We start from the raw sequence: 27,313 nt of genomic DNA on the forward strand, positions 1-27,313 counted from the left end.
CTCGAAGTTATCACCGTTTGTGTGATTTATACATACTGCATAGTAAGTAGACTTGTTATGGACCTGTATGAAGGGACAGTGAGTAGTCTGACTCTCTGTGAGAGTATGCATAGCCTTGTTTTACTCCACTGGAGCAGAAAGGTTTGTCTGTGGGGGTTGAGGTTAGTCAGGTATGACCTTGTTCTACATATTTAGAACACAGAGCAAAGAACCGGTTGTGCTGGAAAAGGCTGGAAATCTAGGGTACTTGATTTCCACTGCAAGTCACTGTACTGTAGTCTTCTTCACCATCAGACCACCTCATTCAGACAGTTTATTCAGTCTTTATTGCACTCAACGTGTCTAATAGGCCGTGGTACTTTGTGGTGTGAATACCTGTAGTAGTACTATGTTTGTACTATGTAGTATTTACTATAATTGAGGATTTACTTGTAACATATGATAATAAATGGCCTTTAGAGAAGGTTGTTTCTGCAGGTTGAGGTGCACTTCACAGGCAACACATACCGGAAGCCTGCAAGGTGGCTTTCAAAGTAAAAGCACAAAACGACAAGCTTGGTTAAGGGCAATTTCACATTCACTTTACTTCATTATGCAGAGGTGACTTTCTGTTATTTAGCCTCCTGCTACAATACAACACAGTACAACTCCATTATATTGCATGTATTTAACGTGTACGTGGTTGCAGTGGATCAGTCAGTAAGGTGAACCCCAGGGTTGGTGGCTCGATACCCGGTTCCCCCTGATTCTTAGACACATATTAAAGTGTCCCTGGACAAGACATTGAACCTCAAACCCTTGGTGACTCAGAGGGGCGGCCTGTCCACAAAGACTTTCCCCAAGCGGATTAATAAAGTATTAACTATATATATATTATATTATGTGTGAAATCCTGGATATTTTTAATTCCTCAGCAAACAAAGAAATCCTGCAGCTGTGATGCAGTCGGTGGAGCAGTTGTCCATAAACCTCGGTATTGGTGGTTTGATGCCTGGTTCCCACTGGCTGTATGTTGAGGTGTCCATTTGACAAGACACAGGAACCCCGTGGTAGCAAAATAAGCTGCAGTATGTTCAGCTGAGCAAAACATCAAACATGACGTTTCTCTTTTATGTATGTGTGTGTGTTCGTCACCTGCAAGGCACATGGGATACCAGTGTCTGCAAATGACTAATTTAGCTATATAGAACTGTCTCACTCTTATTATTGCATTGCCAGATGCACCATGGGATCAGATCTCCACAGTGTTTTATTTGAACTACCTTACATCTGTTTTAGATAAAATAAGCAGGCTGTCTTATTTTGAAGGTCCTCGCCGGATGTAGCAGTTGCTAATCTTGCTAGCTTGCTAACGCTCAGTAAAACACGAGCAGCGCTTGTTCGTTTCTCCTCACAACAACAAACGATCCTTCGGCGAGAGGAAGAGAAGCAAGAGAGCTTGAGAAAGACATTTAACACGCAGTTTCAACTGTGCACACGTCGGTAAAGTTACCGGTTTGTGGATAAGAAGATTTAAGAAGGAGAAAACCTCTGTCCTCCAGACTTGTTAGCAGACTTTTACAGAACACGTCCGTCGCCTGACCTGCACCGTTCAAGGTAGGTTTATTACTGGATATCTACTTCTATAAGTTAACAAAAACAACATCATGAGTGGTCAAATAGTTGTTTATTAATGTTGTAGTTGTAGAAGTACATGTATGTGCTGCTGTTAATGTGTTAAAATGGATATCTGAAAGTTAAACGATCAACTTCTGCTCAGGTGTGTAAATTAGCTAGTTCACCGACAGTTCCTATTCATCACACACACGTAGCTTATTTACTCTTTGTAAATCATGGGAAGTTGAGTGTATTTAGCATTTTACAACGTAAAATAGCGACTAGAGGCCTTTGAAGCTGTTGTTATCAACGAATCCATCAGTCGTGACAGGTTGAGTGGCTCCTACAGTAGATCCAAACTCATTTCCTGGCCAGACCTCAGCTTTAGTCCACAATATAAATCAACAATTTCCTTATCACAGACGTCAGCTTGTTCCTCCACATCCCATAAACAAATCTTACTGCTTTCCTTTTTGGAAATAGATGCTTGGATAATTGATGTTTATGTGCTTGCTGTAGGAATGTGTCAGGCTCGTGTATTGACTTCCTATGAGTTCATGGGGCATTTATCTCTAGAAAAAGTTGCATATATTTGAGCTTTTTAAGAGGAATGTCATTGATTTAAGACATTATTTATCTGATCTAGGACAGCATGATAAACTTGAGCTTGTTTTTCTTCTGTTCTTTTTAAACCTGGTAGAAAAATCCTTAAAATTCACTTGCATCATTTGGGATTTGAAAACTAGGTCTGCTGCATACACAATGAATTGGCTGCTGACTCTGTGGAAACACAAAACACCAAGTTAAGTTTTCATAACTAATAAGCAAGTATAAAGCTCATAGTAAGAGCTTTAAAAAATACAGAGCACCCCATTCATTGTCTGTGGCCCACATGCCCACAATAGATGGACAACGATCAGAATCAGGAGTGAAAGACAATTGAATCCTGACCTTAACTGGACCACAAAGGGCACAGTGGTAGGTATGTTTAACTATGAATACAGTGGGAAGTAAATTGGCATGTCTGCCTGCCATCACAGCTTTAGTGGCCATATTTAAGGACTTGCACAACAAGAGTTGAATATGTTTTGTGTACACAGTAGATTTTTATTTATCACTGCTTCAATGAACCTTCCTGGACTCATGACCCTGTGGATCCTTAGTTGATTTTATAGCTTAAATGTCTGAATCACTTCTGCACATTCACAACTGTTGGCTGTCCTGCCCTTGGGCACAGCAATAACATATGTGAATTCTAAAAATGAATGGCATTCCCCTCTCTGTTGTTGTATGGCTCGACACAGGGACACTTTTCACTGTGTTACTGCATTACTAGGTGCAACGTAGGCACAGTTTGTGGCTTATTAGAAGAAACAAGAATATAACTCAGTATTTTGCACAAAAGTTTGCTTGTTAGTAAATTGAATTTCTGCTAAAATTCGATTTTTGGTGCATGTGTGCATGGCAGCACCGTGGTGTGTTTATACAAAGAAATCCCAAGTGGACTCATTTCAGTAATGAGGTTTTATTTAAAAAAAAGGAAAAAGCTCTGAGTTTATTCTTGTATGCAGCGGCCTCATTTGTAAACAAATGACAAATACTTGGAGCGAGATGATAACATGACAAAGAAGAACAAACAAGCTCTCCCAGCTCCAACCTTCAACCTCCAGCTCTGCAGGATGTTGTATTCAGCCTAAACACAGGCACAGGTCAAGTGCTTACCTCAGCAAGCTTGGACAGGGAGAACTGGAGTGTCTCGACATTGGGAGGCTGCAGTTTATTTGCATTGATAATATCTCTAGTGATTTTATTAGCACATGGCAAGCTTCCCTCAAACATTTACAGGGAACTGCTATGTCAGCATAACAGACTCTGCTAGTGGCAGTTTTAGACTAGTGTCCTCTAGGATTTGCATACTTTGTTGAATCTATTCATGTAGTTTGTTGGAGAAGTCGACACTTTTATTTTTATTATATATATAAAAACAAATTTAAACAAATTTAACATGCATGTTGCATTCTGTAACGTAATAAAATGGTTAGAAATAAATCTAAAATATTGTATTAGGTCTAATACTGTATAGGTTTTCTTTCTCTGAAACATTTATCATGCTTCTTGTGAAAGTATCAGACGTAGGAAGAGAAACAGAACAGCAGCAGGACAGCCTCTGTTAGGTGGCGATGTTGCATCTTTTCATGTGTTAATTACTGATAGTTGTTGAAGCGAGACTTATTTAAGAGCAGGTCTGTGAGAAGAGAAGTAATACTAGCTGTGGGGAGCAGGAGAGGAACAATGAAAGGACAGTATCCCAGAGTGTTTCCACCTTGTTAGTTTCTAGTCTGACTTTGTTGGAATTAGGAAGACAGTAATAGAGCTGTGAGTGTACCAGTCTTAAAGGTTATTTTTCATATTAACTAATGTGTTTTCTGTCACTACAAATATTGTCCTTGAGCTGTTTAAACTAGACTGAAGGTCAAATCTGTCAGTTTTTTGTACCGGGCTAAGCAAACTGTCTACTTGAAGAACAAATGAGAAGAGAGAAACTTAAGAAGACAAGACAACAATGGGAACACAGAGGGAGGCGTTTAACTGTCAGGCAACATGAGGAATGTTTTGTGTTCAGTTTTCCTGAGGGAGCACTGTGTCAGATGAAATGCTGATTTAGTGTTTTATGGGTTTCTTTGTTTATGTAGTGTCTCATTGTGTTGGATTTACTCTCCTGTCTCTGGTTGCTTGCTGTAATTAGTGATGTTGCACAGTCGTCCACACCATAGTGTTTAAAACAGTCTGAAATAATGATTCTGTAACTCTGTGTGGCTTTCTAAACAATGGATCGTGATGAAAAATAGGCTAGAGGCTTGTGTCTGTTTAGTCTCTAGATGACAGAAGAAGGAATACAGTTAAGACCTACATTTCTTATTTAGTTCCTGAAATTATGACTTAAATGTCTCCTGCTAAAGGAAACTCTTTTTATGTCGATTTGAATCTCATGTCATGGTGCAGTTGCTGCATGTATAAGGCTCAGAAAATATGCTGAATCCACAACAAATGCAACATGTTGACAAAACACAGTGAGCACTGTGGATTTTTAACCTTCAAGATTTCTTTTTCAATACACTCTATTCGATTTTTATCTAGGTTCTGATGATTGTTTGAAGATTTTACTGGGGGTGCTTCACGTCAGGTCTGATTAGTATATTAGTAACTATTTTTTATAATTGAATAGTTATTTTAAATTGCCTTTTGTAGACAACAAATAATATCTTAATCATTGAAATCTATTACAAACCTTAACCGAACCCTGCAATCCTTCCGAATCCTTTTGCTTGTGCATTGTTTTATTGTTTGTTCCATAACAATATGATGAGTGATAATAGATGATAAATGTGAAATCCTCAAACTAGAACAACACATTTCTGCTGTATAAATAATGCCCTTGACTTACTTTATTTTTCTGTCAGGTGATTAATCTTTTCAAAACCTGACTTGTGGGTCTTCTAATTTGTTTATGTAATATCTCATTATTATAGCAAAGATTTCCGACATCTTTTTAGTCTCATGTCATTATCCAGATTTTCCAATGTTACAAATCTTTTCCATCCTTTAAGCCTCCTTCAGAAACATGGCGCTTGTCACCTTATCTCCTCCCCTGGTTCAGTTTGGTGTTCTTGGCCTGCTCTGAGTTTTGGGCACATCTGGACTGCACAGCTGTTTTTGGACAACGAGAAGCAGAAGCTGAGGTTTCACAGACTACAGGTCCCTGAGCCTGGGGGTGGGTCACTTGGGGCCAAGTGTCTTGACCTGAGCATGTGAAGGCTGTGGTTATAAATATATGAAAAATACTGAAAGTATTTAAAAGATTTAGCAACAGATGTATGACACAGACACACACCAGCTTCCCACTTACTGTAGTTCTCTTTGATGAAATCTCATGTGATTTCTGCTTTGTCCCCATTTTCAGGTGCAGACCCAGCAGCCATTAATCTGTAGACATCTTTTGCCTCCCAAATTGCCATATTTTGTCACCTCCCTTCCTGGTGCTGTGACTAATGGCCCCATTTCAATGGAAATGGACCATGGTACCAAAACAAACACCATCTGTATTTTAAAACGTCCTTAATGCCAGTGCATAGTATTCTGCTTTTTGAAAACTTTTGCCATTAGTTAATGTTTTTATATAAATTTAGTTTATATAAAGAGTTAAGAGAAGTACAGTGTAGCTGGTAGGAGTATATAGTCTTAGACCTCAGCGTTGGAGGATGAGGGCACAATTTTGTGATGTTTGGCCTTGTACCCAATTCAGAGCTTATATAAAGGACTAAGTTATGATAGGAAAATATTTTACATGGCATGGACATGTTGTTTGTTGCATCATCTGTTGGTACTTGTGGATGATTACATGCTCTAAAAAGAGCAAAAGGGAAAGAAAAAAGGAAAAAAGGCCAAAAAACAACATGCCCTGTTCCCATGAGCAGCTGTGATTAGTGACGGTAGTTAGTGTGATCATGACATTCGCAGCTGCTGCAGGGAGGCCCATATGTGCTGATGTACAGTACAGGCCTGAAGCCTTTCTAACTCCTACTCCTCTTTTTTCCTAATTTCCTTTTGTTCCCTTATTGCTCTCACACTCTCTTCCTCCACTCACTACCACTCATTTTCCCACTCACTTGCACTTCAGCTGTGTCAACTGCCTAGGATCCTTCTGTAATCCATCTCACACACTTTGTGGTGCAGCCTGGAGCCTTTCTCACAGGCAGTGGTCAGGAACATGACAAAACAAAGAAAAGAGAAGCAGCAATGTGTGATGGAGCTGTATATCGATTAAAAATTATCCCTGACTACAAAAACAACAACAAAAAAAACCCTCCACATCCTGTCCATCTGCTGCCAATTAAACTCTAATTTATTACTAGCTTGCTTTTGTTACCCATGATAACATTGTACTTTGAGAATGTGGCAACATTGCTAAATTAAAAACAAATGGTGAAAAATACATGAGCAAAGCCCCACTTTAACCAAACCTGAATGGATAAAAGCTATCAGCTTCATTGTCAGTCAGCTCTGCCAAGATACAGAAAATGTTACATCATGGTTAAAAGAGCCACCAAAATATTCCTAAAGTGAAAATTGAGTTGAAGAGCTGTTTTAACACATGTGCCTAGTCTTGTATTGAGCAATAGAAACAGTGAAATACAACTTTATATGTTGTTTGTAACGGCAGCAAAAGAAATCAGTCATGTGAAAGCAAGACAGCAGTAATTTCTAGGCAAATGTTCATGTTGTACTAACCCGAACCATATTTATTAAGTGTCTAAATCTAACCCAGGTGTGTTCCATTAAAGTTGGAAGACTTGTTGGAACCGTAGCAGCTTGAGCCGGCAACATGCTGAAAACAGTACTATATCTGTCCTGTTTTGTCTGAGCTGTGTTGAAAAGTAATAATCATAAAACATTTTTAAACTGATCTGGTGCCTCCATCCTTCTTCCTTATGGTCTTTTTTTGTTTTGTTTTTGTTTTTTTTGCAGTTAAAAGTACAGTATGTAGCTGGACTCATGTAAGTGGGGCGACACCTCCCTGTTGGTTGTTTTGGATATTTTTAAATACATTTCTCCTTGCTCTCTCTGTGTGATTTCTGGCCTGATTATTCTCCTTCGCTGAGGCCACAAGATGCACACAAACACAGTCTTTATGAATAAACACACATAGTGATACTAACACAAATTTGTAAGTACGCAGTGCTAAAGTGAAGGTTTTAAGTAGAGAGACTGACCATGTGGGACCATGCGCGAGATTGACTGAGAGGTGAAGAAGTGCTAGGGAAGAACTAGGTGCAAATCAGATGCTACGTGGGTGGTGGGATGCACGGTCGGGCAATAGCTGCGTCAAAGCATTGCATAAGGCTTTACGCGTGCACAGGGGAAGTGGATCTGAAGCAATGAGTGTGGAGAGCCGTCGGTCCTGCCTGCTCATTCGGTGGATAAGAGCTGTTGAGCATTTAAACAATGTGCAGTTCATCTATCCGTTCAACTGTACAGGCAGACTTAAAGGGGCACTACACACTGGGATTCTATGTGGCTGTGATAAACAAAGTATGTGTATGTATCGTTAAACAATTTCTTGTTCCAGAAAATGCCAACTCTCCACTTACAGCTGCACTGCTCTTCCATCCCTATTTCCTCGTCATCCTCAGTCCCTCCTCACAGTACAGTGTTTGGAGGTTTTCTCAGTAGGTTTCTAAAATGTAGGAGGATGTTTGAGGTTTGGCCTCGATGATCCTAAATGAGGATGTCGGAGATTTTGTGCTGAATGTGATGCTTTCCATGTGGGCCATTTTTCTGCTGTCCAAACGAGGCAGACATGCTAGTTTTCCCAGTGGATTCATGTCCAATCCTCTGCCCATTTTATGTTCTTTAAATAAACAGCTGTATGATTTCAGAATTTCTAAACACATCCCATTTTTCCCTAACAAATAATTTCCTTCACTATATTTATGCCGATGTTACAGCTATGTCCAACTATGTAAGCATGGAACTGCTAAATGAAAATGAAGGAAGCATCATTTAGCCTTGAAGGCCTTTTGCATTACATATCTAGAGTACAGTATTGTCAACATGTCTGTTTGCATGATGTCCCACTTACCTATTTTCTGATTGGTCCTTGTTCAGGGTGTGTTGGTCTCACCATCTCTTGAGTTTGTTGACTTGCCTGGAACCTCTGGCACATGGGTGAACATTAGAATAATAAACCTAAGTACTGTGGGGTGGCAGTGTTTGGATAGGGAAGAAGTGGAACGCCACCCTGTTCCTTAATAGTCTGTTGGCTGTGTGTGTGTGTGTGTGTGTGTGTGTGTGTTTGTGTGTGTGTGTCTAAAAGCCTGTGAAATACAGAACCTCATTTATCCTCATTACTTCTCCTCTATTACCCTGCCCTTCCCAATAGGTATCTAAATTTATGTTCTGCACCATATCCTATTTAATGCAACCTCCTGACCACTGCACAGCGTAGCTGTTAAGCACAGTGTAGTTTAGCTTTACTGTGTACCGTGACTTTACCAATTAGACACGACACACAGTGCCAAATGACAGCCAAAGTTAATGAGTGACTATGAACATAGTGGAACATTTATCATCTTATTTCCCTCAGCTGATAGAGAGTGAAACAGCTAATAGATGTGGCGAATGTTGGACTTTTCTTTGACATACTTGTTGGGTTGACACAGACACAACTCTAAATGAACGCTGTGCAGTGTTTGTTGGCCATGGTAACTGCTAACCGGTTCAGCATATCCACTTCATATAGTAATAATGTTAGTTATGTGCATGAGTAGTGAGAAAATATAAATCCGTAGATCTTGAAACAGACAACTACTCGCCAATTAAAGTAATCTTTACTTTTAATTTGCATAATCTTAGTTTTCCCTGTGGGACACTGAAATCTGAGGTGACCTGAACTAACTGCCAGCAGCTTTTTGGTCAGCTGGGGGATTTTTGGCCCTCCTGCCTGCAGATTAAACCTTAATCTGCGTTCTCCTTTCTTTCATCTGTCATCACCAGAGTCAGATTTTAGAAGATATAAAGAGTCTTTGAATGTGTTCTCAATATCCCGTGGGACTCGCATATAGATGTTCAAACACTCTTAAGTGAGTAGATACCACGATCAATCTAAGGACTCAAACAGGTGCACAGATCTTTATCTCTTTGTTCTTTATTGAGCTCAGCACTCTGATCTGTGGCCAGGTTTTTAATTCATTGACTGTGTTCTGTGTTCAAAGGCTTGGGATTGATGTGTGGAACTATTTCTTGTTATAGTCACTGTGAAACCTGAATCACTTAAAATGATGAAAAAAACTTTATGGATACTTTAAAGGTGAAAAGTTGAAAATCTTAAGCCTTATTTACACTTGTGATAACACTATAACTATTCACTACTTTTCGCTACTTGTATATTATTTACCTTGAACTGACTCCACATTTAGTTCAGAACGATTTTCTGAAATGTGTTAAGTTGCACAAATCAATTTAAGTCTCTATATTCTGATGGAGTTGATTGATTTTGGCTCAGTTAACAAGTCAGGGTCAGGATTAGTGGTATTGGTGGCTGTCTATAAAGGTTCTGTTCAGCAAATGAATAGTGTAATATAATGGGAGTCACTCTCTTTTAGTGTACATGCTCCTCTTTCTGTATCTTGCCCTGTGCTGTTTGGTCTGTTTTTTAATAAGGATTATCCCCTTCAGCGTGGAATAGCGGTTGAGGGGGTGTCAGTCTTAAGTAAACACCTGTTTAGGATCTGTAGGTCTGCTGTCAGCCTCTAAAACAAACACCTATTAAGTTACTGCTTTACAGGGCACAGAGTATACTCTATGGCTTGGCAGTATCACAGTGTAGTATTTAAGAAGCTGTCTTAAAGCCGCCTGGATTGAGCTACATTACATGTGGGAAGCCACAGTCCCTCCAGCACTTCCATCTGTCTGTAACGTACTAATACAGTATGTTAGGCACAGATGGAAGCACTGAAGGTTTGCTAAGCTTTAAGTAAAGCCTCTACAGTTTTAGTTACCCTGCAGGTGGTTATTAACATTAATTTTAGCAAACATCCTTGATCCTGCTGATTAAAATGGGATGCACATTAACCAGTTAGCTACTACTTCACTCTCACTAGGTTTCTGCTGCTCACTCACTCACTCACTCACTTTATTAACATAAAAAACAGGAAATATTTGCTTAAAAATAACTTATGCAGAAACATTGTTGTTGGGATTAGGACTGCACCTGTCAATTATTTTCTATTAAGCTGTAGATTATTACCTCTGATAATTTATTGTTTGGTTTATATGAGACTAAAATCTTCAGAACTGTAGGTAAGTAGGAAAATTTGGCTTGATTGGCGAATAGAAGGTTTAGTTAAGTAATAAAAGTATTTTGCTATTTGAAGGTTCATATAGCATCAAAACCATGATTAGTCTAAGAGAACGGATGTCTGGTTTGCCCACCTCTGCCACTTTTCATGGTCTTCTACTCAAACTCAAATTTTGCTTGCTGCTAATATTTGTTTAATGAAGTACAGATGGAGTATGTACTTCTTTCCAGATGGTGGTGGTTTGCGTTTAAATTTTTGTCTTTTTGATGTCAACGACAAAGTGGATCGAGATTTTGTTTTGTCAAGATTTTACTTCTTTGATTTCTGCAAATCAGGTTTTTTTTTTTCCACTCAAACCTGTATTTGTGTAAATGTTAGACCTTTGATGACCTGAGAAAAAAACAAAAACATGTTGGGGGAGACCCACAAAGCTTTCTGTGATTATTTTCATATGAAAAGAATCCACAATTACATTTTTACTTTACCCTTGGGATAGTTGTGAACTGGATGCTAGTTTTGGGTTCACTATTCACTTTTGACATGGAAAATCCCCTCTCCCTCAACCTTCCTCCTTGTGAAGCCTTCTTTGCCATCATGACTCAGATTTTCCTTATTCTCACTCACTTCTGTAAACACACTTGTCACATTTCATGTTTTCCAGCTCTCCACAGTACGCGTAGTCTCACTGTTTCTTTTGCTGATTCAACAACATGCGTTTTGTTGCATTTTATTCTTACAGTCTGGGAGGACTGAGCACCAAAGAGGGAATGAAAATTCACCGACATGAGTTCCTTGGAGGCTCGACTGACCTGTACCCCATGCTTTTCTAAGGCCCCCAGAAGCTGAAGATTGGGTGAGTAAGTGGAGCCGTTTGGACTCAGTGTGTCTTAAATTGTAACACAGGAGAACTCTGAACATTTAATTATTTCCTGAATTGTGAAACCTAATTTCCCATCTTTTTCTCAGACATTCAATTTTTATTCAGATTTTATTTTTAACACTCTGCGAATACTAGATGAATTTCCATTCACAAGGTTCCCTCCTCAGAACAATTTCTAGTGGAGACTTTATTAATGTCACAAATAGGCTGCGGTACACATGGCAGTGTGCATCCTACTATGTGTGACTGTTAACACATTCCTGCTGCGTGGGAGTTAGCAACAGATCTTAATCATGGATAGGGTTTTGCTGTAATTCCAAAGCTGGAGGCGCAACCTTAATCTCTTTGGCACATTATACAGTAAATCAGAGTGTGGATCAGTCGGGTCCCTGCCAGCTCAATGCAGCTAACCCATTTCTGTAGATTTATGATAGAACTTACTGGGAGTAGTTATTTCAATTTACGAAAGTCTTTCTCCCTTCCATCTCTTTATTTGTGTCTAAAACTGATGAATCACTGCCTGCCAAGTGCTAATTTTTATTTCAGAGGTGTTCGTCGATTGCTTTGTGCCTTGGTGGATTGTTTTGGAACGAAGTGGTCCAAAGGGCCTGATAGCTGAGGCCAGTTTTAGCTGAAGGGTCCAGTGGGAGCGATGTCCCCACGCAGAGTTAGTGTGGACAGTGATGGATGGCCTAGCTTTCTGTCGCTTTCCGGTCCCAGACGTGAGCCGTTGTTATGAAAATATCGAAGGAAGCTGGCTGACGGACCACAGAGAGATGACAGCTCAGCCTATGATAGATGACCACCTGCTGGGGATCTGCTATAGATACAGAATTGTGGCCTCTAAGGAGCCACTATCGATGTTGAACAGAAATTGGCATGAAGGCGTTACTCGCTACTAGATGTTTTGTGTAACTCTGTAGTAAAGATGTCAATTCACCAGACAGATGTGTCCAACATTAATGCAAAACCACACTGGAATCTCTTGTTTTAACTGGAGTTTTACTCCAGTTTCCACCATGTATTTTTATCTTGGCTATCCTGCAGACTGAAGAGGAAGCCACATAGTCATCATATTTAGAGTTCCTGAGGGTCCATTAAATTAAATTAAGTCTATTTAAGACCACAGAGAAGAATGTAACCACATAGAATGCAATTAGAACATGTCCAAGACATGGCCGTGGGCAATTTGAATATGTTTGTATATAGAATGTAAACATATGTACACTGTTTGCATTTTTAGATGGGTCAACAGATGCATTTGTATACTGGTATATGCGTGTTGGTGAATGTGCCTGTACAATAAACAGATGAGATAAGATAAGGTTTGGCCTGGATATTTATTTTTCCCCAGAAGGGAAGTGAGATACAGCAGATCACAAAGTTTGTGGGAAGCAGCAATGGCACTAAATCGGATGGCAGTAGCGCCTAGTTTGACTGTTCATCCACACTGACATTCTTCAGCCATGTCCAGTCTGGAACAGCGTGGATGACTTGTCCCAGCGGCTTTTCTCAGCTCCTGGTGGATTTCTTTCTTCTTCTTGTGTCAGACCTATGTTCTGCAGGGCTAATAGCTGGCTGGTAGCTAATAGCAGGCTAGCTGTTGCCATACACAAACAATGCTGTATCCTTAGTAATGTTGCCTCGAGACAAGGTCACCAAATGTATCTCACAAACACAGTAGATATAAAACATCCCAATAAGTTTACTTCTGCCCATCACCTCATCAAAGTGCACAACACGAGTTGGATGAAGATGACAAAACTCAACAAAACTAATAAAAACAACACAAAAAGAGAGGAGCTACTGTAACTGGCTACCACCCAACAAGATTTATTCTACTCTATACTGACCATTAATCAAAGAACTGATTACTATGTGTTTACCTGCTACTGCCTGAATTTTAAACTATGCTGCAGGGGCCTGTAAATCAGTTTCCCCCAAAAAAGGGGCTGAGTCACGCCACCCCCCTCGTCTGTAAAAAGTAGTGTTAATGGTGGCATTCACAGAGGTGATTTGCAGCCTGCCTCTCCCCAGCACTGGTGGCCTCGGGGCAGCTGATTAATGGTGTTTGTTGTCCAGTTTTGGACCAACGCAGTGGTTTCTGTTGCTTTAGCTGCAGCAGGATGGGATGTTAATTGTGGCACATTCAGTGTTACCCAGACCTCCCATTGAGTTGTGACCAAGAATGACCTTGAACTCCCTTTTCAGCTTTACCTGAAGGACAAACTTGGTGCCTACCAGTGTGACCTGGTTATGGGAGCAGGGGGAGAAGGAGTCCAAATAAGAAAGAGAGAGGGACATATCTGTGTTTGTGTGTGTAAGGCGGTGGCAGGGCATAGCCTACTTCTTGTAGCCTACTTTACTCCTCTTTTCATCTGGGAACTGAGCAGCTGAGCTCCGACGGCACCATCTCGTCTCGTTGTTTCTTTTTTTCATTAATTTTGGCCAGATGGTGGATTACAGGTCAGGGCAAAGGCTGAATGCTGCTACTGTCACGGGAGAATAAAGTTTTGGAACCATACTGACTGGTTATCCAGGATGTTAGACTCTGTTACAGGGAAAATATATAATTGTTGTCTAAATGTATGAGCCATAAGGCTGCATTAGTCAGTATTTTTATATTAAAAACATCAAATAATGCTGGTCTTTTAGTCACCTGTTCAGTACTTCTTGTTGGACGACTGTTTGGCTGTGCTGTAAACAGATTTAAGAAAAAGATAGTGTCACCCCTTTAATTCAGACTAATGGTTTCTCTAATTAAGCATTTGCTCAGTAATTACATTATATTATTTTTGAGCAAGAGCTGCAGCATTTGATCCAGTTTTTCCCTTTTTTAAACCTCCATGTTAAATACCCTCCAGTTTCACATCTTTCTTCTAAAATGTCACACCCTGAATCTCCACGTCTCTGCTTATTTCCCCACATCTTCTTTAAAAAGTTGATCTGTGATAAATGGAAGATCCACATGAGATGATATCTTTATGCAGTTCCTTTTTTCTTTCTAGTCTTTTTTTTTTCTGCTTGAAATGAGCAGAGAGAGCAGAATGGCCTTACTACGGCTTTCTGTTTCTCTCTCCTTCCCCTCCTTTTTCCAGCCAGACAAAGGCAGTATAGGACTTTGCAAAGTGTAGTTTCTTTGGTCAAAGAAAATGGTAGAGGAGGAGTGGAGCAAGAAGAGAGGAGGTGTATCTGTCAGAGAGAGACTGAGCTGAGCTGAGAGGAGGAGGTGGAGGTGGGAGGGCAAGCAGGCAGGGGGCATGAGAGAGGAAAGGAGAGGAAGGGGAGGGGACTGGCTTCCCATTCACACTAGTGGAATTTGGCTTGAGAATGAGTTGCTGTTTATTGGGTTAGAGAAGTTTTCCTTAGGAGGGCCGATCAGAAAACACGACAGGAGAACAGCAACATAGTGAGCGTTTGAGTCGACCAAACCGGAGACTCTGACGGAGCTGAGGCTGGATGATAAGGGGGAACTGGTCTAACAGCAGGCAGATATGCATGGAACAAACGGGGGTAAGAAACTCGGAGGAGAAACACGTTGGAGAAAAAGGAAGTTGACTATAATACGCAGATAATCAAGGCGGCAGGGATGTTTGGTTAGGCTGTTTGTCTTTTACTCACTGTTTGACCTGTACAGTCACTGTGAAAGAATTCATTGTTGCATAAAGATGTTTGAGTTAATTCATGCACATTTATCGTCTGTCAGTGTGAACAAACACAACAGCTGTGTAACGACAATCATTAGTGAATCAACAAAAAAATAATTGGCAGCTATGTTGACTATCAGTTAATAGTCCCAGCATTATTTAAATAAAAAATTAAATGCAGAGTTTAGTTGATCACTCCGACCCACATGTCTTCAAGTTAACTTTTCTATATACGTATACCATGCACTTGATAATCATAAGAGGAAAGTCATTGAAACCCTGTGCAAGAGAGATGGCAATAACCAAGTTGGTTATTGGTTGGTTGGTTGGTTGAAACACTAAACTTATTAATCTGTTAGTCGTTTACAGGTCGTTCAGTGTTTCCAGGTGCTCAAATGAGAGAATTAGCTTATTTTATATTAGAGTAAATTAAGTGTCTTTTGGTTTTGGACAATTAATTTGAAAATGCTCTCTTTACTTCTGGACATGTTCAAAATATGAGTTACTTGTCTGAACAGCTATAGATAGCTATCTGAATCTATTGCAGCACTAGTTGGGAACATTAACATTTGGCACGGTGACTGTCAGGCCTGTTCAGGTGTCTGCCTGTGAAAAGTTAGGTTGTCTACAGAACTAAAATAGCTTCGTCACACTTTCCTTCTATGTTCCAGTTTCCAAAGAGAAGGAGTTGAATAAGACGAGAGGGGGGTGGCAGAAAGAGAGAGTGGGATTCAGAAGTTTGGGCCGAAAGATTGAGAGTGGAGGAGGGGATCTCCAGATTCATTTGTTTGTTCCTTCATGCAGACACTGCCTGCTGAAAACTGAGACCCACTCTCCCTCCTTTTACTCTCTCTCTGCCTCTTTAGCCCCACATATTCTTTGAGTCAGTCAGTAATGTTGCTCTCAGATGGGGCCAGTATAATATATATTTTCCCTCCTTTCCCCCAGTGCCAACACTTCACCTGGTGTGAGGAATATTTATAGACTCTCACCTCTGTGGCTGTGGATGTGTGTTTATGGCGGGGTACTAACAAAGAAGGATTTAATGCTGGCTTTCAGTTTGTCTCAAAGCAGGTTTGTGTAGCGTTGCACTCTTGCCAGGCAGGACCAGCTAACTGTGTATACTGTATCTTTGTAATATGCCCTCTGTAAAAGGCTTTTACAGTGTTTGGTTCCTTAATTGCCAGTCTCAGATGCAGTCAAATGAAAGGTTACCCTGCATGCCAATGAATGTCATGGAAATCTATTAAGATGTACTTCTGTAAGTGCAATGAATACACCCCTGTGACTGAAGTGACCTGACCGTCAGTCTGTGATGGCAGTAGTGTGAGCCGGGGGTTTGACTCAGTTTCACATCAATTCATATCTATTTCATATCCACAGATACAGGTAATCTAGAATTAGTAAATTATTCACTGTATTGATCTTAACATATTGATTTATTGTTTTTGTTATGGCTCACATTTCGCCTAGGTAAGTCCACACACTGGAGAGAGGAAGGAGAAATTCAAAGTAGTTAAAGAATCTGGACTTTGATCAAATGTAATTCTAATTAATCCCCTCCAAACCTTTCTCACTTCTTTCTTGGTAGAAGTTCATACACCAAATTTGGAGTTCTAGGTCTTTAAAATGTCAACCTGAAATACAGGTGGATTCAACTTCTAGACTGATTTGATCAAATGTACAGGATACTGTTTATTGCCCTTATGCCCCTAACCCTGAAGGCCTTCCCAATTCACCCTGTATCAGCAGATTTAGTTTAATCATTTGATTTGGTGCTGAAACATAAATTTTTCAATCAATAGAAAATGAACTGCAGCAGTAAAACAGTATTCCAGCTTCTCAGATGTGACTCAGAACTTTTCTTCTTTGGGTTTGGAGCTGTTGAGTGGACAAAACAAGGGGTTTAGAAAACCTATCACTTTATTTCATAACATTTTATAGACTAACACTAAATGGACAAATCAAGAACATTTCCAGCAGTTAAGTCAATAATAAAACTAATTATAAAATAACTGTTGCAGCCCATTGATTTCTAAAAAGCTTTCTGCGGTGAGAGCTATTATGACAGCAGATCCATGCACAATGAGAAGTACTGCTGTAAATCTCCTCCCTCAAGCTGTGGCATGTAAATGATGAGACATCAGAAATTCGGTAGCTGTCCACACACTGACCAGCTCTTATTCTGACCGTGTTTAGGCTAAACTCTCATTAGCTGGTACCCGCACATTCCTGGAGGTGGTAGAGTGACTGACTGAGTCTGTCTGAGGGGTTTTTACACCTACAAGGGCTTTCCCAGACAAAAACAGTCTGTTCACAGTCAGCTGACACTGTCGGCATCATGGTGGCATTTACAATGTTTTTATCAACCAAAAAAATGAACAGTCATTACAGAAACACTCAACAGATTAATTAGTCATGAAAATCGTGAGTTGTGGCCTTACTTAACTAAATGTACACACCTCATTACATGAATATTATCTTCATTCACTCTTCTACATGTTTGACATGGATGCTTCACCAGTCATTGTTATCGTCCATTTATCTTCTATTACGATAATGAATGGAAAATAGTCAGAGCTATAAAACAGTTGAAGGCTTTAAGATGCTGAGGAGGGGGCTTGGCCTCTCTGTCAGCCCTGTGACCCCTCCCCTCCTGTCTCTTCTAATGTTGGAGGCCCTGGTCTCGGACAACAAAAAGGAAAACCAGGACTGCATGAGCATGATGCAGGCTTTATAACCCCCCATGCTTTCCTTAGTAGAGCCTCTGCATAGTTTCAGTCTTCTTGAAGGATTAGAGCTTTCCTCACTTATGTGGAGAGTCGGATCAGAAGTGCTCATTTGAATTCAACTGTTAGGAAAGAGCCGTCAGACTCTAGCAAATGTACAAGTTGCAATTTATATTAAGCTGTAGCTTAAATAGATTTGTTTTTGTCTCATGGAGAAAAATGTATTTTAAAACACCTATACAAATATAGTTTAGGTTTAGTCTGAGATGCAGTGATAAGTACATTCACAGAAAATTAACAGGCAACTATTTTGATGATCATATTATAATTCATTTCTCATTTTAGTCGCATTTTAAGTACAAATTCTGAAATATTTGCTGTTTGACATCTCCACAGATTCGTGGATCAAGTCAGTAAGTAAACTTATCATTGAGATGATCTGTAGAGTTTGTTTGGAGAGAGTCTTGTGTGGTTTCAGACTCTCGCTTAGAGAAATATAGTTTTGAAACAGTTGCAGATTCTAACAAACTCCAGACGTTTAATGTAGTGAGTCTCAATCCCTCCCATTCAGAAAGGATTATGTGTAATAAATATTGGCATGAAGTAATTATTCTTTCTAAGTGTGTAGAGAAATCATGTAGGATTAATTCTACTGGCTCTGCTCATTGGGACCATTAATTCAGCCTCTCCTACGCCACATGTTGCAAATAATCATAATTCTCTACTGGATGCTTGTTTTGCTTTTTGTTAATAGTAGATTAATTCATGCATTTTTTAAAAGTGCTAAGATAAAAGTAAAGGTACTGACACATGCTAGAGCAAGTACTGGACAGAATATATATAAATACTCGATCATTCCTTTTATAGTTTTTTCATATCATACCAACATATTGTAGCACCAGATTTGTCTTGGTCTGTTATTGTGAGTCTAAGCAGGGATTAGCCAGATTTTGAGGGTGCTAATTAACATGTGGTAATCACAGTTAAATCGCAGCAGTAGCGTTGTTGGCTCTCAGTAAACTTGGCAGGATGCAAAATGACTTGGCTGGCCCTGTGGTGGAAATGTGTCTGGACTGCCAGCCCTTCACCTTATTAGCCATCTTTACCACTAATTGGACAGTCGTCTTCATCATCCTCCCCATGTCTCCCATCTTTTTCAGGTTTTCTCAACTTCAGTGTGTTACCTGGGACAGGGAGGTCCAGAGGGTTGATAATGCACTGAAATACTAACCTGAGAGTAAAAAAGGAGGAATAAGAGCCGTACATAAAACGTGCTTACAGCAATTGAATTCAAAGTTTTATATGTTTAGAAATAGGATTCATACAATAAGGAAATAATGTGAAATGAGTTATAGTTTGTTAAGACCTACGATGACTAGACAAAGACAAATTGAGGGAATTCTGTCAAATGTTCACATTGAAATAACATAAGGTCACTGCTCTGCTCCGTCCTGTTATTGTACATCAGCCATCACTCGTTTTTTATTTTGATAATGTAATTATTACATTTTTAAATGTTTGATAAATAGATTAAGTTTGCGTGTGAGATTACAAGTTAAAGTTTTTCCATTTCTTTAAATAAAGAGCCTGTTTTTTTTTCTTTGGACATAGAGATTCCTTGACAAACTACATATCAGTCATATCTTTGTGACCTGCTAGACGAGCCTGAAACTCAAGATCACGACACACCCGTCTGTAGAATTTCCCCATGTTCTGTGACTCACCAAGATGTTTTTAGAAAACAACTGGTTCTGATGTCAGTGTTGTTGTCGGAGCACCACGGCCTCATCAGCATGCATCCTGTTGGCTATTGTTTTCACACAACACTCAACTATTCACCAGCCACGGGACGAGCTGCTGCTGATGTCATAGTATGTGTGGTGCCGATCGTGGTGTCAGTGTTTACCAGCAGTTCTGTGAAGGTAAAGCAGTGGGGAGGTGTCTCTTCTTGTGCTTCCCACATCATTTTATTTCTCACAAATTGTTGTGAACAGCAAATTCAACCTGTCTCTTCTCCTCTGTGCTTCTCCTTTGTGGTTTTATCCACAGTTATGAACTTCTGGTTATTCCCAAGGCTGATAAGATGCGTGGAGACAGAAGCCTTTGTTGCTGTCAGGGAAAATGCCAGCATGTTAGAAGCCATTTTAAATCTCAAATGAAAAGAGACCCTTTTCTTCTGTTACCTCATGCTCGCAAGCCGAATGCCTCAAGCCCCGTTTGTGCTGCTTGAGTGGGCTTAATGAATGGCCTGTCCTGGGTCTCTGTGTGTGGGCCAGCATGGTCTTGTGGGGCATTTGTATGCTGCAGTTTACTGTATATCATGTCTGTTTTGCCTGGGTCATAGTTACTTTGTGTTTTTTTTGTTTTGTTTTGTTTTGTTTTTTTTTACATAAAATTTTCATTGAAAGTAACAATGTGGAGACTTTAATACTGGGATCTCAGAAATTAATGCTCAAACCTTTGTGCTCTGTTATTTTATTTTGTGCTCTTGCAGATTGGTCCTGTTTAGTTTAAATTACTTGAACCGCTTTTGAATGATTTAAGACCTAATTGAGACTTTTCTTTATTTGACATTAGACATTACTTGCTATTGTAAGACCTGAGACTTCGATTGGGATTCTACAAGTCTCAATTAAAGTCTAGTTGTAAAGTCAAAGTTAACTCTGAAGGCTCATGGACTTGTGGTTACCCTCAAACACTTGACAACGTATGATTAAATGTAATTAAGAAAACTGTTGGGACCTGCATTAAAACATCTTTGTCATTCTTTCTTTCTCAGAGCGAGTGAACCCTCTGAGCTGCCACCATGGCCCTGGTTCAGGCTCTTCCCATATCTGCTGAGCACCACAGCCCAGGCCTCAGTGGAGGAGCCCGCAGACGCCATCGTTCTGGCCCTTCACCCCCCATCAACGCACCACCACCCTCCACTCTGGAGTCTATGGGCTCTGTTGGTAGCCTCATTGCTGCACGCCCCGGCCCTTACCAGGACCACCGCTCTGGTGTTGAACTGGGAGCCAGGGCTCGACGGCCCACACCAGGCGCCCCTTGCCTGGGCTCGGAGTCTCCACAGGACCCCTTACTGCAGAGCATCCCACCACTTAAGAAACAGAGCTCCAGTACGTCCATCAGAGGCCTGGAAAAGGAGAGTGGGAATGGGAACTACACATATCTGAATGAGGACTACGTAGGTGACTGGAATGACAATCATGTAACACCTGCCAGCCCTGGGAGTGATGCAGATGAGGCTAAAGAGGGATCAGGGTTGAATGGGAATATGGGGGCACCTCCACCAAAACTGATCCCTGTGTCAGGAAAACTTGAAAAGGTGCATCTTTGTATAATTGACTTTTGGATTAATCAGCATTTTAGCTTTGACACTGCATATGCTGCTATATTTACTTCGTTCTGACACTTGAATTGAAATGTGCTTGTTGTAAATCCTTCACTCATTCATTCTATATTCCTCCTGTAGAACATGGAAAAAACCGTACTGCGGCCGACTGCCTTCAAACCCGTCATTCCTAAGAGCCGCACTTCCATGCAATACCTCTCCCCTCGACACGGTGCCAACGTATCAGAAAACCAAAACAATTTGAATCTGCTCAGCCCCACCCACCGAGACGTGTCGCCCTCCTGCTCTGACAAACGTAGCTCATACAGCGGAGCCCGGAACAGTGGCGGCGGCGGCCAGTCCTGCTCACTGTCCGATTCTGGACGCAACTCTCTCTCCAGCCTGCCGCCGTACAGCAGCACAGGCTACAGCTTGGTGTCGGGAGAGGCCTCTGTTGGCCACCTGGAGCCCATGAAGAGTATACCATCTGTCAGTGCTCACGGACACTCCAACTCGGACAGTGGGCGCTCCTCTTCCAGTAAGAGTACAGGCTCTGGGTCGTTAAGTGGCAGAGGGCAGCCTCTGTCTGACAGTGGGTCCAGTGGGCGCTCGCCAGGCCCAGTGGACGGTTATGAAGGGGTGGTGAGGGACCTGGAGGACAAACTGAGGGAGAGAGATCTGGAGCTGCAGCAACTCAGAGAAAACCTGGATGAGAATGAAGCTGCAATTTGTCAGGTGGGTAGAAAGACTGAACTGCACACCGTAGATTTTAAGAGAGAAACGCTGACAGCTTATCTTTTTCAAAAGCATCTTTTATGTATGTTAAACATTTATTAGTGTTAGCCAAAATGACAAATTTTAACTGTTGTCACTGTTGCCAGATGTAGAGCAGCCATTTAAGCATCATAACACAGAAACATAACACAGAGCTGAATGGAGACATGTAGCCTGAAACACTAAAACATTATGCTGGAGAATTCCACACGTTATTCATTTATCATTATACATTAACTTATGTTTTATTGACTGGACTGTCTTGTAGGTTTATGAGGAGAAGCAGAAGCGTTTTGAGCTTGAGCTGGAGGAGCTGAGGCAGGGCTGTGCCACCAGGATGCAGGTAGCCTCTCAGAAGGCCCAGCGGGCACAACAAGTCCTTCAGCTTCAGGTCAGAAACTCGAAACCGATTCTGTTCTACACCACGTCGCTTTTGTTTTCCCACAGATAGTGAAATGAGTCCAGTCCTGCAAACAAAACTTTAGCAGCTGGAAAAACAATCTCTCCACATGGTCCATTAGCAGCAGTACTCAGCCAGTACTCTGCATTTAGTTTTTGTCTTTATAAAGTTATATTTAATAAATGTAAAGCCTTTGACAAAGCCAGTAACTAATGCATTTTTTCTCTGCATGCATCACAATATCTACCTACCTCCATAAGAATTTTAGTATTCTGAAGTTGATGATGTTTTATTTTCTAGGATACATTTTTATTAAGTCATTAAAAGATTATTTACTATGATCTCTACTAGTGGTGTAGCTGACTTAACTTGACTAGTCTGCATTGACTTAAGTATTTTCTTACGACACATGTCGAAATTCTGGCTGCAGGTTTATCAGCTTCAGCAGGAGAAGAAGAAGCTGCAGGAGGATTTTGCTCAGCTTCTGAAGGAGAGGGAGCAGCTAGAAGAGCGCTGTACCTCCTATGAGCACGAGAAGATCCAGCTGGGACCACGATTGGAGGAGACTAAGTGGGAGGTGAGCAGCACCACAGGACTTTCTTAATAAAGAGTAGTAATGAACATAATAAAACAGGAAAGTTTGGGCCATAAAGCTTTAAGTTCCTCACAGTCAAGTATTGATTTTGTTATTCAATGATATCAGATTAAACATCATTACTTTTTGTGCAGTTTGTTCACTTTAATGCAGGACATGAACCAATTTCTATGTAAATCTATATAAAAAAAAAGGGTCTGAATAATGATCTTCTGGGACCTTTGTCATCGTCTGACATTACAAAACAAGATAGAAGACAGATTTAAATAAGATGCTTTCTTTGAAGAAGTAATCAGTCAGCTGCCTCTGTCCTGGTTTAAGCTCATGATGTAGACCAAAAAAGACAAACAACAAAGACAAAAAAGACTTTTAATGCAACTCTATTGTTTGAAATAATCATGCCACAAAGAATTATTTGTCTAAAAGGTCTTAGATACTCGTGCGACCCCTTTTCACAACGGGAGTATATAGGACAGGAGTCTCACTTCGGCTTGTTCAGTAATTCAGCTGTTGTTACAGGCTCCTGCTGACAAGAAAAACATGTTTGCCAGTGTGCAAACATCTGTGGTCACTGTGCTGAACTCAAGGACAATTAAAAACTGGTTAGTTAGGGTTTTGTTGACCAGGCTGTCAGACATATGCAGCTTGAGTTTGAGTAGAACATCTTTATTACATCTCTGTGAGGATGAAATGACTGAATGTTATTAAAAATGGGTGGAACAAAGGTTAATGTTATTGCTTCTCAGTATAATCTGAGAATCTGTTCCATTTTTATTCTGCGTTGGAAAGTTATAAAAACAGTTGGCAGTCACATCATCAATTAACACGAATGAGTCTGTTCCATTGGCAGCCATACATGCTTATACCTTAACACTGCCTCCATGTCTGACACATGATGTGGTCTGCTTTAGATCATCACCTGTTCCTTTCCTTCTCCTTGCTTTTCTCTTCTGGACCTCTGGGTAGATTATTAAATATGTCAACTCTCAGGAAATTTCACTGATTAACATAATTATACAATTCATTTCCTTTTTTTTTTTAAACTGATGTACTTACTATACCATGTACTGATGTACTATTTACCATGAATACTTATGTCCCCTCAGGTTTGTCAGAAGTCGGGGGAAATCTCGTTGCTGAAGCAGCAGCTGAAGGAGGTGCAGGGAGAGTTAGCTCAGCGTGTGGGGGAGATTGTCTCGCTGAGGGGTCAACTCAGAGAGACTCGTGGTGAGCTGACAAACACCCAGGTCCTGCTCCAGGAGGCCCACGGCACATCTCGCACACGAACCCTGGAGCTGGAGGTGTGTGAAAATGAACTTCAGCGCCGTAAGAGTGAAGCAGAGCTGCTCAGAGAAAAGGTAGGACGTCTCGAGGGAGAGCTGGCTCATCTCAGAGATGCTTTGGCAAGTCAGGGTGCAGGAAACAGACAGTGTCAGGTGTTCCAGGAAGCCGAGGAGCACCTGCTTGCTTATGAGAGTGACGAGGCAAAGGCCCAGCGGCAGAGCAGTACTGAGGCTCTGCAGAACATGACGATACAGATGGACAGGGTGAGAGCCGAGCTGGCCTTTGAGCGCCAGCGCTTTGAGCAGCAAACGGAAAGCTTTGAAGGGGAGCGCAAGATATGGCAAGAGGAGAAGGACAAAGTAATCCGCTACCAGAAACAACTGCAGCAGAACTACGTGCAAATGTATCGCAGGAACCGAGAGCTGGAGCAGCTCCTGCAGGAGCTCAGTCAGGAACTGGACAGCAGAGAAGAAGATGAGGGCAGTGGCAACGAGATCAACTTTGATGAGATTGCTGCCACGGAAATATGACCTTTGTGTCCCTACTTGTTTTAATTTGCACTACCGTCAGCAGTTTTTCCCCAACTTTACTTAACAGATTTGATCTTTTACATTACAATTGTCTAAAAAACCCAAAACACCTGCTGTGTATAAATCAGCCACCCTGGTCTGGTCTCCAAATTAAAAGCTAATGACCTCTATTAGTCGTTAGCAGGCCACCTCAGCCTTTAACCCTTATAATTAAAGTCTGTGTTAGTGTTTGAACTAACATACATCAGTGTCCTGGCCTGTTTTCACAGTTATAAGCATTCGTGGGAGATTTGTTGTATATGAGTAACTTCACCTTTCACTTGCCTCTTCCTGTGTGTTAATGACTGCACCTTCCCAGCTGGGTTTAGCACTGTACTCCCACTCTGTTAGTCGTCAGCTCTCATTAGTAGTTTTCATTTAGATGGAGCCCACGCTCTTGTCAGTGTATGTGGGATACCACGCATTCAACATGCCATGTTAAGAGTGAGCGAGGCACTAATGACGGCAGCACTTGTAATGGTGATTGAGTAGCCCCCCCCGGGGCCACTGCATACACGTTTGTGTAAACTGCATCATGACCAACATGTAAACAGATGTTTTTTAAAATATGTCTAACCTACTTTACCAACCATATAGTGTATGACACGACTGTCTGAGCGAACAGACAACTGTATTATCATATCTTGGAAATAGCAACGTGAACATCAGTTTAGTCCAATATGATTAAACTGTAACAGAACATAATATTCACCTTCCATCCAGTACTTGTCAGCTTTTCTCCTGCAGAAAAAGGAACTCCTTCAAAACAAGCTTTGCCAGACTCTGATGTCTGATGTCAGACAATTTGAATAAATCACTTTACTTTAATGCAGCAGTGGGCTTTATACATTAGGTACAGTAACTTATAGCGTTTGGATATATTCTATGTCATGATAGTAAACCTTTATAGTAGGTGTAACAACATTAATGTGGTTCAAGTATCCCACTAATGCTGCAGTCACATATTGTTTAAACCAAATCACGAGAAGCTGAGTTGGAAAAACCATCATCACAGTCTGACTGGACACTGGGAATTTGAGATCTGCAACATGATAAAACCCCCGATAGACTGCGACTAATACAACACAAAGAATGCGACTACACATTTAGCTGCAGGGCTCACCAACTTTAAAATGACACATGAACATTCCTCAGTCTGAGTAAGGAGTGTCTTATTCTGCTGGCACTGTGTGAAAGCAGCATAAGCTGCGACACCGATAGTGAGCCAGCATTCACAATAGCAGGCTCTGTCTAGAATCACTCAATTACTCCTGATGCATTGTGCTATATTTACTCCAAGCCCTCTTATTAAATGTTTGCATTTACGCTCTGTACAGGGGCCTAAAGTAGTGGTTGCCTGTGGTCATCCTGCAGTACAATACACCACATTAAACAGCTGCAAAAATTAGTCATACAGCACTTAACTGGTCACCAACGATGCAAAATGATGAATCATTCTAATGTGAATTCTCATTTTATCACTCACTATAGAGGAATTGAGTATCGAAATACTATTGGAATAATAGTGAAAGCAGCTAAATGGAATTCAGCCATTATTAATGTTGTGTTATTTGCACCTTTGCTTTTCCTATAAAGACATCAAAATATCACCTGTGAAAAAGGCCCATTGGGAAATGTGTTTATTCAGTAGCGCTTTTGGCTGATGCAGCAAATTAAATACCTAGAATTGAAAGTACCTCATTACATCAGTGCAAAAAAAATCTGGGGAACTTCCAGTTTAACAATAAAGCAGAGCTGTGACTTCAACACACGCACACACACACACACACAATCTTCATTTGGCTCTTCAGGATTGAAACATTGCACATTTCCTGATGTTGAGATGCAGATATTTTTGAAGGAGTGATAAACAGGACTGCAAAGTGTTTGAAATTCAGTCCTGGCTTGAAGAATACTTGAAGCTAATGTATGATTCAAGTGAAACAAATGTAGATACAGTTAAGTTAAGAGTGTCTAAAGCCACAACAAACCCACGCTGGCTCTTGTATTTGATAATTAGTTAAAATACTGTAAAGTACTTATTGCAGCGTGTGGGTGATGTGTTACTAAGACTCATCTAACATCACTGAAGGGAAATCACACACTGAGCGACGGGTTTTTTGGTGTAAAGTCAAACTACTTGGACCATAATGTGACTGTTTCCTACCAACCTTTTAAAGATAAGATGATTTGTTTGATGTATATTTACCACCCTGTACAGCAGAACCCATTTTTGTTCCTGTTAGTGCTGACTGAATTCTAATTCTCTGTAAATAGCCCTGACAAATCAGTTTTCCCACAGATGACTGTCCATCTTAAAAAAATAACAAACATAGCCACTGTGAATAGACCAAAGCAATGTTGCACACATTATATTTTGCTCTTACAGTACAGATACAATGCCTGTATATACGTGTTTGTGTGGATGTTCGTTCTTGCTCTTCGGTATAATTTTATAATCCACAATATTTGTATGAAGACATTAAATGTATATTTTCATGCTGTACATTTCTTGAACAAACCTATGTTTTTAATTAAAATGAAAACAAACTTAACAGATGTCATTTTGTATTATGTACATTTACGTACATTACAGTAGTGATATTTTCTTCTTTAAATAATAGCACCAAATTATTTACAACCCAATGCG

The 27,313-nt window shown here is 40.5% G+C and overlaps 1 protein-coding gene across 3 annotated transcripts; it reads left to right on the forward strand.

Annotated features, from left to right (window-relative positions):
• Window positions 1–1,352: 1,352 nt before the first annotated feature.
• On the forward strand, window positions 1,353–27,218 carry LOC113156309 (leucine zipper putative tumor suppressor 2 homolog). 3 transcript variants are annotated; one of them, XM_026351377.1, is made up of 7 exons: window positions 1,353–1,596; window positions 11,194–11,311; window positions 20,490–21,035; window positions 21,183–21,776; window positions 22,084–22,206; window positions 22,646–22,792; window positions 23,917–27,218. In XM_026351377.1, the coding sequence occupies exons 3-7, from the start codon at window positions 20,517–20,519 to the stop codon at window positions 24,622–24,624; spliced, it is 2,091 nt and encodes a 696-aa protein (XP_026207162.1). In that variant the 5' UTR covers window positions 1,353–1,596; window positions 11,194–11,311; window positions 20,490–20,516; the 3' UTR covers window positions 24,625–27,218. The 3 variants fall into 3 exon arrangements, with proteins under 3 accessions (XP_026207162.1, XP_026207161.1, XP_026207163.1); XM_026351376.1 differs by having other exon boundaries at window positions 11,194–11,307; XM_026351378.1 differs by lacking the exons at window positions 1,353–1,596; window positions 11,194–11,311 and adding an exon at window positions 14,700–14,847.
• Window positions 27,219–27,313: the final 95 nt, after the last annotated feature.

Source organism: Anabas testudineus, chromosome 19, assembly GCF_900324465.2.
Source record: "Anabas testudineus chromosome 19, fAnaTes1.2, whole genome shotgun sequence".
Lineage (NCBI taxonomy): Eukaryota > Metazoa > Chordata > Actinopteri > Anabantiformes > Anabantidae > Anabas > Anabas testudineus.